The following is a 13,348-nucleotide window of genomic DNA, read 5'->3' as shown; positions in this document are numbered from 1 at the left end:
GGGGGGATTCAGACAGCTCATCCCAGCTGAACTGATAACAGTGCTTAACTTCCACTATGAGAATGGGAAGAATTATATAGGGGTCTTAATCTGGCTTTCTCTCTTCAGGCAGGTAGTGAATCTGTGGCACCCAGACAAGTTCAGAGAGGATCATGTTTAATCTTTCGCTGTATATGTAGGCATACTGTATTTTCTTTTTCAAACAAGGAGTTCCTTTTCATGCTAAAAAAATTAAAAAAGGGATAAAATATTTATTTCAGTAAATTTTACTGATTTTTTTGGATTCAATTCCGCATGATTTCATGATTTATTTATTTATTTATGTGAAGAAAGTTAAAGGTCCGCAGTCACTCATACTTTAAAGATGAAATCGTGTTATCTGGTTAAAACATGTGATTCATTGTGAGGACAGATGTTTCCATATTTTCATAAGACAAAACAGCGGAGTAAATACTCAACATCTTTCCCAAAAATGAGAGATCGTAGATTAGCATATGTCATATTTAATTAAGTTTCCACGTTTTTGTCTTTTTTTCCCCCTCCATCCTCACGCATGCTCAGTGTCTATCTTCGGCTGATTCACATCAGCAGCAGCGTTGGAGATCCAGCGGTCCGACAGCACATGGATCCCCAGTGAGAACCTCGAGCTCTCCGGCCAGGAGGGGTAAGACTGCGTCCTTCATTGCTTGTAAAGTCGGTTAGAGCAAAAGAAGGAGGCTGTGAGGAAAGAGAAAGATCACCGTAGCTGAAGTGCGATGGAGAAAAAGTGTGAAATGGACTGAGAGGCTCCATGGCCGCGATGACTCACTGGTGTTCAGTGCCGGCGGTTAGTTTGCGTCTGTGAGTTGAAATGACCGCCGTGCCTTATGTTGCTGCCCGTTTAGAAGAAATGTCGGCAGTGAGATTGAGTGCGACCTTTTTTCTTTTCCCGTTTCAATGTGAGCATTCAATGAATTTGAAATCATATTTCCTGCATTGGTGTACTCCAGTAAATAGCCTGTTGCATTCTTTTTAGCATTATAAGAAACGGTCAGATAAAAAGTGTTTGTTTTTTGTTTTGTTTTTTTTAACTTGTCTGGAAAGCTGAGACAAGCTTACTAGCACCATGGACAGCTCCTTGTTTTAACGACCCTTTTGATTATGTAGGCCATACCATTAAAAACAACAACAACAACAAAACAACAGTAGTAAGAACAGTAAGCAAGGTCAATAGTGTTCAATTCTGATTTTAACAATAAGTGTTTAGTTGGGTTAAACCACGCTGCTGGTTTACTGGTGGTTACAAGGGTATTTAAAAGTAGAATGGGAGGCAGAGCCTTCAGCTTTCAGGCCCCTCTTTAGTGGAACCTAGTTTGGTTTTGGACAGACACCCTCTCTACTTTTAAGATGAAGCTTAAAATGTCTTTTTTGATAAAGCTTATAGTTAGGGCTGGATCAGGTGATCCTGAAATCTGCCTTAGTTATGCTGCAGTAGGCCTGGACTGCCGGGGGCTTCCCATGATGCACTGAGTATTTCTTCACATTTTTTCACTTTTCTCTCGCTGTCATTGCTATTCTCTGGCTCCCTTCCACTGTCTTCCACCCCTCACCTCCAACTGTTCACAGCAGATGGCCGCCCCTCCCTGAGCCTGAGGTTTCCTCCTGTTAAAAGGGAGGTTTTTTTTCTTCCCACTGCCCCCAAGCTCATGCTCATAGGTGTTTAAGTGATTGTTTGGTGTTTTCTTTCTACTATTGTATTTATATATTTTATATAAATAAAGCTGAATTGAATTGAATCTTAGAACTTATAATGAAGAATATCAGTGGACTTCCACGTACGTAGAGGACTGCTTTGTCAGTTTTTGTTAAAAAGTTTTCATTGAGTCTTAGGTCTCAGTCAGACAGCACTAGAGACCAGTCAGTGAATCCCTGACAACTGCTCTGGGGAAAAATGTCTATTTCCCAACACGTTGCTGCAGGTTTAGTCACAAATAGGGTGATGAACCAAAAACCTCCTTGTGAGTGCTTTTATCACTATCACATTGCTGCACTTGCCTGTAGTGTTTATAGAAAATGGCCACTTGTCTCCAAACACTTGCTGATTAACCACCAAGTGGTACTGAAACTTGAAAAAATGCAACAAAAACCGGAGAGCCTTCAAAGTAAAAGTTGGGCCTTAGAACTGAAACTACTATGTTTTAAAAGCCCTGCACATACCATCAACCACCACAACAAACAATCCTTTAACTCTGCTTTCAGTGTCTAGTTTTAGTTTAGCCCTTTAGCTCTATTCACTGAGGACTATCTCAGGGGTGCCCTCTTCTCTGCCTCTGGCTTTATTATAGGCAATTTCAGCACAGTGGGATTAATCAGAAGTGGCTCCTGTAGATCTGCTCTGACCTTACTAGTGCTTCAAAGTGTTCCTATTTAAAATTACTAGAGTATCAGTGTTTTAAAATTTAATTAACCAAAACGAACAAACAGTAAACTTTGAGTTATTGTGTTATGAGTGGCTTTTTTTATCTTAAAGCATAGCTGAATTATTGAGCAGTGGTGAATGAACTACTGAGCTCCCTTACATAAATAAAAACACCATTAGCACTGTGAAACTACACCACTACAAGTAAAAGTCCTGCAATCAAAATTTTGCTAATGTAAAATTAAACTTCCCAGCATTCCAAATGTAGATAAAATTTTTTAAATATAAGCGCTCCAATTTTATACACTTGTATATCATTAGATTTTTAATACTGCATCAAGTCAGACATGGTATTTTATAGCATTATATTTAATATTGCAACACGAAAAAGTGGGATAATAATAAATAACCAGTAACTATAGTTGTTATGTGAGTATAGTATGAGATAAAGTATGCCCTTGTATACAGCCCCACAATGTTTCTGTTTCAATGTTTCTATGCATACACCATGTATATAGTTTACTCACATATATGTATACATATATATTGCTTTTTTCCCATTTGTATATTGTTTCCTTTACTTTTGCACCTTTGTGGTCCACCTACTCAGTTTCGCTGTGCAAGAAACTGCACAATGACAATAAAAGCTCTAAAGTCTAAAGATGCTGCCACAAATGTGAAGGTTAGTAAATGTAATTGGTTTGTAATCAGTGCTCTGCAGACACATTTAAAAGTAAAGGTGGAAATAAAAATATGTATTTCTTATTTTCTGAATTTGTGTTTTAGGGGGTTCATACGTCTAACTATCTCAACTTTACAATCAATTAAGGGTAATGTTCCAGTGAAAGATAAAACGGGGTATCAAACCATAAAAATAGACCCTTGGCTGGCAAAGTCTTCCCTTTTTGAATTGTTTATTTGAAAGAAAATGTAGGCAAATGCTTTGCAAAACCCTTTTTCTCAGTGCTTTACATAGGATAAGATAAAAACATGCTGCACATCATGTTCAGCTCCAACATGCTTTCTTTGTGTCTTAGTTTTATTTTTATCATATCAACTTACAGCTATAAAGACACCAAACAGAGATGTGGTATATTGGATCACTTTTATTAGTAACTCATTCTTTTCAGCTTAAGCAGCAAAGGAAGATAATAATGTAACGTTACCTGAACAGGAAGTTCTTTCCGTCATTTGGTCATTGCAAATTTAGTCATCAGGATTGATACTGCAGTCAGATTAGACTGCTGCTGTGCTACAGACTGAGATCTGGCGTTTGTGCACAGCTCAGGGAAACAGTTTGAAGAATGAAATAAATCAACCCAACAGCCTTAGGAGAATAACAACAGAGGGACATGAATACAGTGTACACGCACTTGCATATGTGTGACTCATCCATGGGTGGTGATAGAGTCACCTCAGGGCCGCGGTGGCCGTCAATCGTTCACATGCGGCAACAATAACTGGGGCAACCTGAAGACACGGGTGAAGGATTTATGACGAGTCTCTGCAGGGAGGGAAGGTTTTTATTGCAGGGAATCCATATTCAGCAGATAAACAATGTCTGTGTTCACAGCCAGGCAGCTGATATGTACACAAATCAGTCTGTTCAGAAGTACGGCTGGCTGTGTATCACCATTCTTATCGTATGAATTTCTATCTTTATTGTAGGTGTACAAGGAGAGAGATGGCTCTGTGCTCCGAGGCCTGTGCTTCTGGCTCGGGAGGAGAATCCTCCGGCAGTGAGGTGAGCTGTGCTAACACGGGTGATCATTCTGATCTGATTACAGCTGAAGTAGTGTTTTTGGAGTTAGGCAGATGACAGGAAGCTCTCATAAAGAAAATGTTTGCGTGAAAGTCAGTGTAACAATAACAAAGTTGCAGCAAAAATAGTCTGAACATACCAGCTAATTACTTTGGCACTGTGACTGATGGACTGATAACTATATCTTGGAAACTAAGATAAATTAAAATATATACCAAACAAGTTTTCACTTCTCATATATTTTCTCAGTATTAGAGTTACTATTAAAATGTACAAAAGACAAACATAAATTTAGCATTGTTCAGAAAGTATTTCCAGAATCTTCAAACACTTTTCTGATAATTGGGATTAAACATATTTTGTCCTCTGCATTTAAAAAAATCTGCATTTCTGGTTGGACTGCTGTCTACATGTCTTTTATCCTGCAGCAGGGACAATGTTTTTTTATGTTTAGAAGAGCAGAAAGTGTTAATTACCTTTAAGTCTTACAGTCACCGTGCAGGTTTTCATCCTTTTTCTCCAGTAAGAAAATTTTTGTGTTTATTAACTCTGCCAAGGAGCTCACGTGATTGGTTGAGTTTCTCTCATTGTCTGTCTGTATGTTAGTATCACGACTAAAAACGTTCTGGGCGAATCTGCATGAAAATGTTTTACCAAGATATTAAATTAAAGTAAGAAAGATTGGGAGACACTGTCTCCTGTTGTTCTTCAAAAAATACCACAAAATAAACCACCTCAACTGGCTCCTTTCGATGTGGAGGAGCAGCGGCTCTACTCTGAGCCCATCACGGATGGCTGTACTTCTCACCTTATCTCAAAGGGAGAGGCCAGCCACACTTCGAAGGAAGCTCATTTCTGTCGCTTGTTTCCGCAATCTCATTCTTTCGGTCACTACCCACAGCTGGTGACCATAGGTGAGGGTAGGGTCGCAGATCGACTGGTAAATTGAGAGCTTCTTAGAGATAACCTTAGAGATAAAGTGAGAAGTGAGGAGTGGCCCTCTCTTTACCACGACGGACCAGTACAGCGTCCACATCACTGTAGCTGCAGCACCGATCCGTCTGTCAATCTCCCGCTTCCTTCTCCGGTCACTCGTGAACAAGACCCCAAGATACTTAAACTCTTCCAATTGGGGCAAGAGCTTGTCCCTGACCCGGAGTGGGCACTCCACCCTTTTCCGACTGAGGACCATGGCCTCAGATTTGGAGGTGCTGATTCTCATTCCCACCGCTTCACACTCGGCCGCGAACCGTTCCAGTGCAAGCTGGAGGCCATCACCTGATGAAGCCAACAGAACCACATCATCCGTGAAAAGCAGAGATCAGATGCTGAGACCAACTAAGCGAAAGCCTTCCGCCACTTGGCTATGCCTAAAAATTACGATGATTCATGTGTTTATTTCAAATGTGATTTTTTTTCTCTCGTTTTGGTCACAACTTCCTTCCAGGCAGGTTCAAGCTGTCTTCGTTTTGGGGTTCGTTCCTATCTGCACCACTTCTATGAAGAGTGCTCCTCCTCCATGTGGGAGAGAGACCCGGAGGATCGGGGGTTCGTCCAGAGCCAGAGGTCAGCCCTGTGGTGGAACTCAGCAGTCTGGAAGGTAAAGCTGTTCTCTGTACATACCATGACATGGTTTTCAAATATTTCCTGTGGCACAATAAAGTGCTACATTTCCTGTGTTCCGGTGTTTCTGGTACTAAAATTTGAATTCCAAAAATAATATTGATAATATTAACTTGACCTCAGATCATTATAAGACTCCTCACTCACAGCTGCATCAAATAATTCAGGGGATGAATTCTTTTATGAGGCTTACGGTGTAAAAAAAAAAATTAGATGTGGTCCTTTTACAGCTAAATCCATGAAAAGTTAAAATCAATATACATTTTTACTTCATTGGCTTTTCAGTCGAGTTGACTTTTGAGTTCTTCCACATAAAACTGGACAGCCCTCGTCTTCACACATTGATGCCCTTGTCACTGTCAGCCCCGTGGTGGCCTGAGGAGTGAATGTGTCACCTCTGTGACACATGGTGTCTCTTACTGGCAGTTTGCAGCTGCCAGCAGTGAGCTTCACTGGTGTAATAACTCTGCAAAGTGTCTATATTGTTTATATTTATATATTTATGTATAATTACAGAAATTAAACCATCATTACATATTTTCACAACTGTGGCCAATGGCTATGTACAGGGGTACTTTATTTCTGCAATACTAGTTAGTTTCTCGTATAAACTGATGCTTTAGATCACAGGTGTCAAACTCCAGTCCTCGATGGCTGGTGTCCTGATACTTTTCCATGTGTCCCTGCTGCAACACACCTAAATATATTTACTAGGTCATTAGCACGACTCTATAGAACTTGACTGCATGCTGAGGTGGTAATTCAGCTATTTGATTCATGTTACAGCAGCTCGCTGTAACAGTGCAGACGTTATTATGGTGCAATAACGTCTGTGAAGGTTCTCAGTCATCCAGGTCATCGTAGTCAAAGGAGCTTGCAAAGAAAAGCGTCTGGACTTCTTTAAGTTACTTGAAGACGAACATGGTGCAATAACGTCTGTGAAGGTTCTCAGTCATCCAGGTCATCGTAGTCAAAGGAGCTTGCAAAGAAAAGCGTCTGGACTTCTTTAAGTTACTTGAAGACGTTTCACCTCTCATCCGAGAAGCTTCTTCAGTTCTAAGGTCAAATGGTGGAGAGTCCCAGATATAAACCTAGTGGGAGTATCCCCCCACAGAGGGACAAAAGGACCCCCTGATGATCCTCTAATCGCCTGAGCCAAGGTGTGAAACTGGGTGTGGGTCCCAATCAGCCAGAGTTTCGGGTGTGTTCATTGTGAAACCTGGCCCCACCTTATCATGCGAATTCCTGAGGTCAGATGGCCCAGGATGTGAGTGGGCGTTAAGGCTGTTTGGTCTCTCCAATGTAGAGGTCTGGGCATTCCTCGCTGGACAGACGCAACAACATTGTCATCCCCTATGTAGCCGGTGTATCAGAAAAATTTAGGAGAGTTTTCTCCAAGCATGACATCCCGGTGCATTTCAGACCCAGCAACACGCTCAGACAAAAACTGGTTCACCTGAAAGACAAAACGCCAAAACACAGACTTAACAATGTGGTGTATGCTGTACAGTGCAGCGAGGAATGCCCAGACCTCTACATTGGAGAGACCAAACAGCCACTTCACAAGCGCATGGCACAACACAGAAGAGCCACCTCCACAGGACAAGACTCAGCAGTCCATCTGCATCTTAAGGATAAAGGACACTCTTTCGAGGATGCCAATGTTCACATTTTGGACAGAGAGGACAGATGGTTTGAAAGAGGAGTGAAAGAAGCATCTATGTCCACTGTGAGCGACCATCTTTGAACAGAGGCGGGGGTTTACGACACCAACTCTCTGCCATCTATAATCCAGTTTTGAGATCCCTTCCCAGACGCCTTAACGCCCACTCACATCCTGGGCCATCTGACCTCAGGAATTCGCATGATAAGGTGGGGCCAGGTTTCACAATGAACACACCCGAAACTCTGGCTGATTGGGACCCACACCCAGTTTCACACCTTGGCTCAGGCGATTAGAGGATCATCAGGGGGTCCTTTTGTCCCTCTGTGGGGGGATACTCCCACTAGGTTTATATCTGGGACTCTCCACCATTTGACCTTAGAACTGAAGAAGCTTCTCGGATGAGAGGTGAAACGTCTTCAAGTAACTTAAAGAAGTCCAGACGCTTTTCTTTGCAAGCTCCTTTGACCATGGTGCAATAACAGTATTTTTAGAAGTACATTTTTCCAAACTCTTACATTTACGTACATTTATTTAAATTTACTTAAGTAGAGTTAGGGGTTACCAGGGACACATTTAAAAGTTTCAGGACACCGGCCCTCGAGGACTGGAGTTTGACACCCCTGCTTTATATCCTTCAGTAACATTTCTGCTGGGCTAAGGTCATTGGTTTGACTCCTTCCTTTAAAAGCAAATGATTTATATATCATTTATTTTTTTTATTCAGGTATCAGATAAATGTCTGGACATTTTTAATTACAACATGCTAGTATACTTCATAAAACTGATTGTTCCATTGATAACAAGCTGTCAGACTTAGCATAATGAGCCCAAATCATGACACTACCTCCACCATAGATGGTTTCATAGATGGTATAAGGTTGTCATGTTGTAATCGTGTGTTTTCTAATTTCTTGAGCCTTCCTATTTAATCCAGGAGGTTCTATTTTGGTCTGACGTGTCCCATAAAATATTTTTTCCAACAGCCTTCTGGCTTGTCCAGGTGACCTGTAGTATTATTGTTGAATGTGATTCTGATGTTGGACTGATAAAAATGATTAGCTAGTGTTTAAAAAGGCCTTTAGCTGTTTAGCTGTTACCCTGGGCTCCTTTGTGACTTTCTATTGATCTTGATCTTGCTGGTTCGTATACATACAGGGAAAAACCCAACAGTCATATGACCCCCTATGGGCAAGCACTTTGGCGACAGTGGGAAGGAAAAACTCCCTTTTAACAGGAAGAAACCTCCGGCAGAACCAGGCTCAGGGAGGGGCGGGGCCATCTGATGGCTCGGTGGAGTCCAAAGTCTCCATCTATTAAAATCTATTAAAATTTGGCATACGTCCACAAGGGTCTTAAAGGTCAACTTAATAATTTTGAAAACTAACAAAGAAAAAAATTGATGCTTACAAATTTGGTGTGTTTTGTCAAAATATAGAAAGTACTGTATTATTGTTTCAAATATCATATTTGACCTCTGACCTTTCCTTCAAGGTCAGTAGGTCGATCTGAAGGTCAAAAAGATAATAATGATATTTACTATTTAAAATTATGTCTCTTACTGCCATTGTTTGTATGGTTGTATGACATATAGACTTATAGGGGGTGATATATGAGGATTCCTAATATCATGACACATTGGACCTCCGATGTCACTTTTTTCTTTCAGATTCACCCCAAAATGTGTTACATCTTTAAAGAAAGTATTGTCAAGAGAACGAGAATGAGCTGGCTATGTACTTAGAAATCAACTGTAGAATCATTATCTGATAAGCTGAAGTCATGTCCATTTATTTATCTATTATTTTTCTTCATTACCTACTCCTACATAATGTTTGTGTAATTAAAGCATTCATCCATCATGCTGTCCTTTTCTAATTTTTCATGCACTGCAGACATCTTAAAGCACAAAGGAAAGAAAGCACAATACAATTCCCTTAAAAGTAAATGTTGCCCAGAGAGTAAGCTGCCTTGGCAGAGGTTTGTGCTCTCAGGGTTGTATAATTTTGCATCATTTTCCCAAATACACGAATGGCCAAATATTATACTTTTTTAATCATTGTTTTTCTTCTACTTTGAGGTGAAATTCTGCTGATGTTTCAGGTTGAAAATGCAGAAACTTCTCTCTGCGACTTTACTCATATAATGTAGTGCATACAGTGCATTTTTAAACTTCATGATGAACAGCAGTCATGTGCTGGTATTTGTAAAGCAGCGGGATTCCAGGTCAGCACGTGTGGCAATTGGGATTTTTCTGCATTACAAACAACAAAATGACCTTTCTTAACAAGTAGTGAAGAGCACCGAGCAAACAGGGCCACCTATACAAAAATTAAATAGCCATATCTGCAAAAATGACCACCTCAGCTTCCTTTCTTTACCCTGTCTACCCTTAGGTGTCCTTGGCCCTGGGTGTCCTCATCTTGACTGCAGGTATTGCCACACTGTCGGTCGGCTACTCCACTCCTCCCAAAATCGAGTCGTTCGGAGAGGGAGATCTGTTCTTCGTGGACACGCAGGCCATCAGCTTTAACAAGGGGCTGCATCTCAGCGCCGCAGCCGGGATTGGGCTCTCCTGCCTCGGCTCTGCCCTGGCTGCAATGGGGGTTGTTGTTTGGATCCTCCCCAAGGCCAACTTGAAAGAGAGGCTGTCCCACAGACCAGGGGGAGTGGAAGGGAGAAGAGAGTGTGGGTCAAAGTGGAGGGGCTTTAAGGTTGTTAGGGATGTGGTCACTAAGCCACCTGGTTCAGAGGAGGGGAAGGTGCCCTTTACTTTGTCGAAGGTGGAAAATGTGCAGCCCGCTTCTTAAAAAAGATCACGACTGAGCTATAAGGCTTTTGTTCTAGTCCTGGGGCCTTTTTTTTTTTTTGCATGGTCTTAACTTCTTGTCTTACCTCTGTCAAAGGAAATGTGTTATTTCAACATGCAGATTGTTCAGATGGAGGCTGTTTGTCACCTCAGTATTACAGTCAGACCCCTGCTGTTTGATTGGATTGGACTGGATTGGATTGACTAGCCTCTCTGTAGTTCTAGGGATGTGATTTTGATTACAAGCACCAGTCAAGAAAACCCACATATATTATGATTTAATGAAAAAAACACATAAATACATTAGAGGATGTTAAAAAACTAAAAAAAACAACTCAGATTTACACTACACATATAAAACCTACATTTGTTGTTTTTTTTTTTTTAAGATACAAAGCAATGATCTGAAATGGCAAGAAGAGCAAAATCCTCTCCCCTCCCCCGCGGCAAGGGGCGAAGCCTTGCATGAAGCATGAAGAGAGTTTTGAGGGTCTGGACAGACTGGCCTTTTCCCTCCGAGTGGCTCTAATCTTACAAATATGTCATTCAACTCGGTGCCAACAGTGTTTTGGGAACATTTAACATTCTTTTCCAACCGTCTTTTGTTATCTGCACCGAGGCTGCCAAACCAACAAATCATTGTTTATTTAGAGCTGATGAATAAAACATTTTCAATCAGCTTCATGATTGGGCTTTTTGCACATGAAATCATTCAGTGTCATTTTGTCGTTCAGAGTGATGCCCAGGTACCTGTAATGGCTCACTATCTAGGTGTAGCTGTGGATTCGATGAAAGTGGGTGCAGAGACAGAAAGATTTCAGAGAAAGCTCCTCTTTTGTTTCTGAGTGAGTATATGTCATCGCACAAGCTGACAAAATTATCTGAAGCTGGACCACGGTTCACTTCATGGTTTGAAAGAGGCTGATAATCAGCAACGATACCAACGCTGGTGTTGTTGCTGGATCGATACTAGAACGATAGGACTGATAATGTGTTTGTGTTGCACAGCACTGCTATGAACCTCAGTCCAAACGTTAATAGTCATTGCAAAAATAACAAAGTGAACAAAACACACCCGTGTGGTGATCCTGTTGAACCGTAGACATGATAAAAGATGGACGTCCATACCGTGACTTCATCAAGCCTCCAGATTAGCACTTTTGGCATCTTGGTGTTTTCAAACTGGATGCGCCCACTGATTGATAGCTCTGACCACGAAACTGTACGCTTACAAGCCATTAGCCAATACTTCATAACATTTTCTGAAACTTAAAATGACCATAATTTACTAAATGAACTTGCTCTTTTCAATATGCCTAAAACAACAAGTGATTGAACCAGTAAGCTCACAGCTATCACCTCCTTGTAGTGAAAAGACTGCAGGTTCAAGGCCCATCCAGCACTGACTATGTCCATCTTTAGGGTTGTCATCAGGGCTTCAGACAAGGTGTCATCTGACCTCATTTTCAGTAACCCAACATATAGTACATTTGCAGTATTTCAGAAAGCCTGTGAGTTTAATATGAGACTGGATGCTGTCAAAAAATGAAAAGAAGTCATAAGCATGAACATAAGTGTGTCTTCTTGACCACCGACCAGATCCAGAAATGTGTTGTGGCATCTACTGCCTCCATCTTTACTTCTCTTTGTTTAATATGTTGAAAAGCTTTCAGAGAAGATAAGCTGTAGAGGTATTTTTAGGCCCCAAGACTTGAACCATAAGGCACGTAGTTATCTTAAACACCTCGTAGTGCAGCATAGAGACATAGCTGTTGACCGGGTAGACTGTGTTTGTCCACTAGCATTAAGAAAATACACTCAGTTCTTAGAAATGTATGTTTTTATTCCTCCTATTTCATGTTGTTTTTGCCTTGTGTTTTGTATTTTTTTAAATAGTGGTACTGGCTTTCAAAGTACTTAGTGATGATGGTGATGATGTTGTATGAACCGCACGTGAATCCTGGCTCTTCGCTCATAAAGAGAATCATTAACAATTATGTACCTGCAGCTACACACATCTACACATACGCTCAGCCTGCTGTGTTGAACACAGTCACACGCACTCTCACCCACACACCCACACGCACAGACGCGCAGTAATTTGTGCTCCATTGACAGTATCACCTCCCTTCTCCACACTGTAATCTGGCTGCGTAATTGCCTGCAATCTGTGTCTCCAGGCAACAGTTGGGCTTCAAGTGCTCTATTTTGAACTCCGAACAAAGACCCTTTTCTGATTGGTCCCTCATGTCCCCTCTCTTTATTTTTACTCCAATCAGATTTTTTGTTTACAGGCGGACACAGTAGCAGCGAGTGAGTGGTGAAGGGCTGAGGTGAGAGGAATTTGCACTGGCACCTTAGAAGCCCCCTGTCTGATTAGGTCCTCAAATTTCAGAAAAATAGACTACAACCTAGAAAAAAAAGTAATTAAAAAAAAAAGAGCAACCCCGATGTCCTGATATAATGGGAGTAATTTCACTGAGTGTTACTATTGCTGTTTCATTGTTTTGTTGTGTTACTGGTTATGGTGAAGATAATGGAGTAAAATGGGGTTTCGTGTCACTGGTGCAAAGAAAATCACCAAAATAAACTTGTGATCTGCATACTGAATTTTTAAAGTGTTTGGATCCATTTAATAAATCTGTGCCACAACGACACGTATGCAAAGCTATCTTTAAACTGGAATAATTCATATTTTCTTGTCTCTCTGTTATGTCTGACTGTATTACAGCAGTTAAACCATTTATGCTTAAACCCAGTATTCACTTGTTGTATGTGTATGCCTAGTTGGAAGCAGGCATAGAGATATGACCTAAGTGGTTTCTATGGAGCTTGTAACAATAGAGGAAATGTGTCCACTGTGTCTCATGTTTACAAGAAGGAGAGTCTTGGAGAGGTGGGGCAGAAGCAATCCACAGGATGTACAATCATGATCTGAACAAGAGATTTTGATTCTGTGTGACATACTTGTTTAACCTTACATACGTCAATCAAACCAGTAAGCGTCAAGAATTAGACTGCTGTATGCTGTATGCGGATGTCTTCTGAAGAAGAATCCCACTGGTTTGATGTTCTTTGGCTTGCTCAGGATGT

At 41.0% G+C, this 13,348-nt stretch overlaps 1 protein-coding gene across 1 annotated transcript; it reads left to right on the top strand.

Annotated features, from left to right (window-relative positions):
• Positions 1-555: 555 nt before the first annotated feature.
• nrsn1l (neurensin 1-like) lies at positions 556-12,926 on the top strand. Its single transcript, XM_084919478.1, has 4 exons — positions 556-664; positions 4,067-4,142; positions 5,608-5,760; positions 9,843-12,926. The coding sequence occupies exons 2-4, from the start codon at positions 4,083-4,085 to the stop codon at positions 10,254-10,256; spliced, it is 627 nt and encodes a 208-aa protein (XP_084775604.1). The 5' UTR covers positions 556-664; positions 4,067-4,082; the 3' UTR covers positions 10,257-12,926.
• Positions 12,927-13,348: the final 422 nt, after the last annotated feature.

Source organism: Perissodus microlepis, chromosome 22 (genome assembly GCF_051167445.1).
Source record: "Perissodus microlepis isolate ML-2025 ecotype Zambia chromosome 22, ASM5116744v1, whole genome shotgun sequence".
Taxonomy (NCBI): Eukaryota; Metazoa; Chordata; class Actinopteri; order Cichliformes; family Cichlidae; genus Perissodus; species Perissodus microlepis.
The sequence above is the reverse complement of the archived record's forward strand: the minus strand, read 5'-3'. Positions and strand labels throughout refer to the sequence as shown.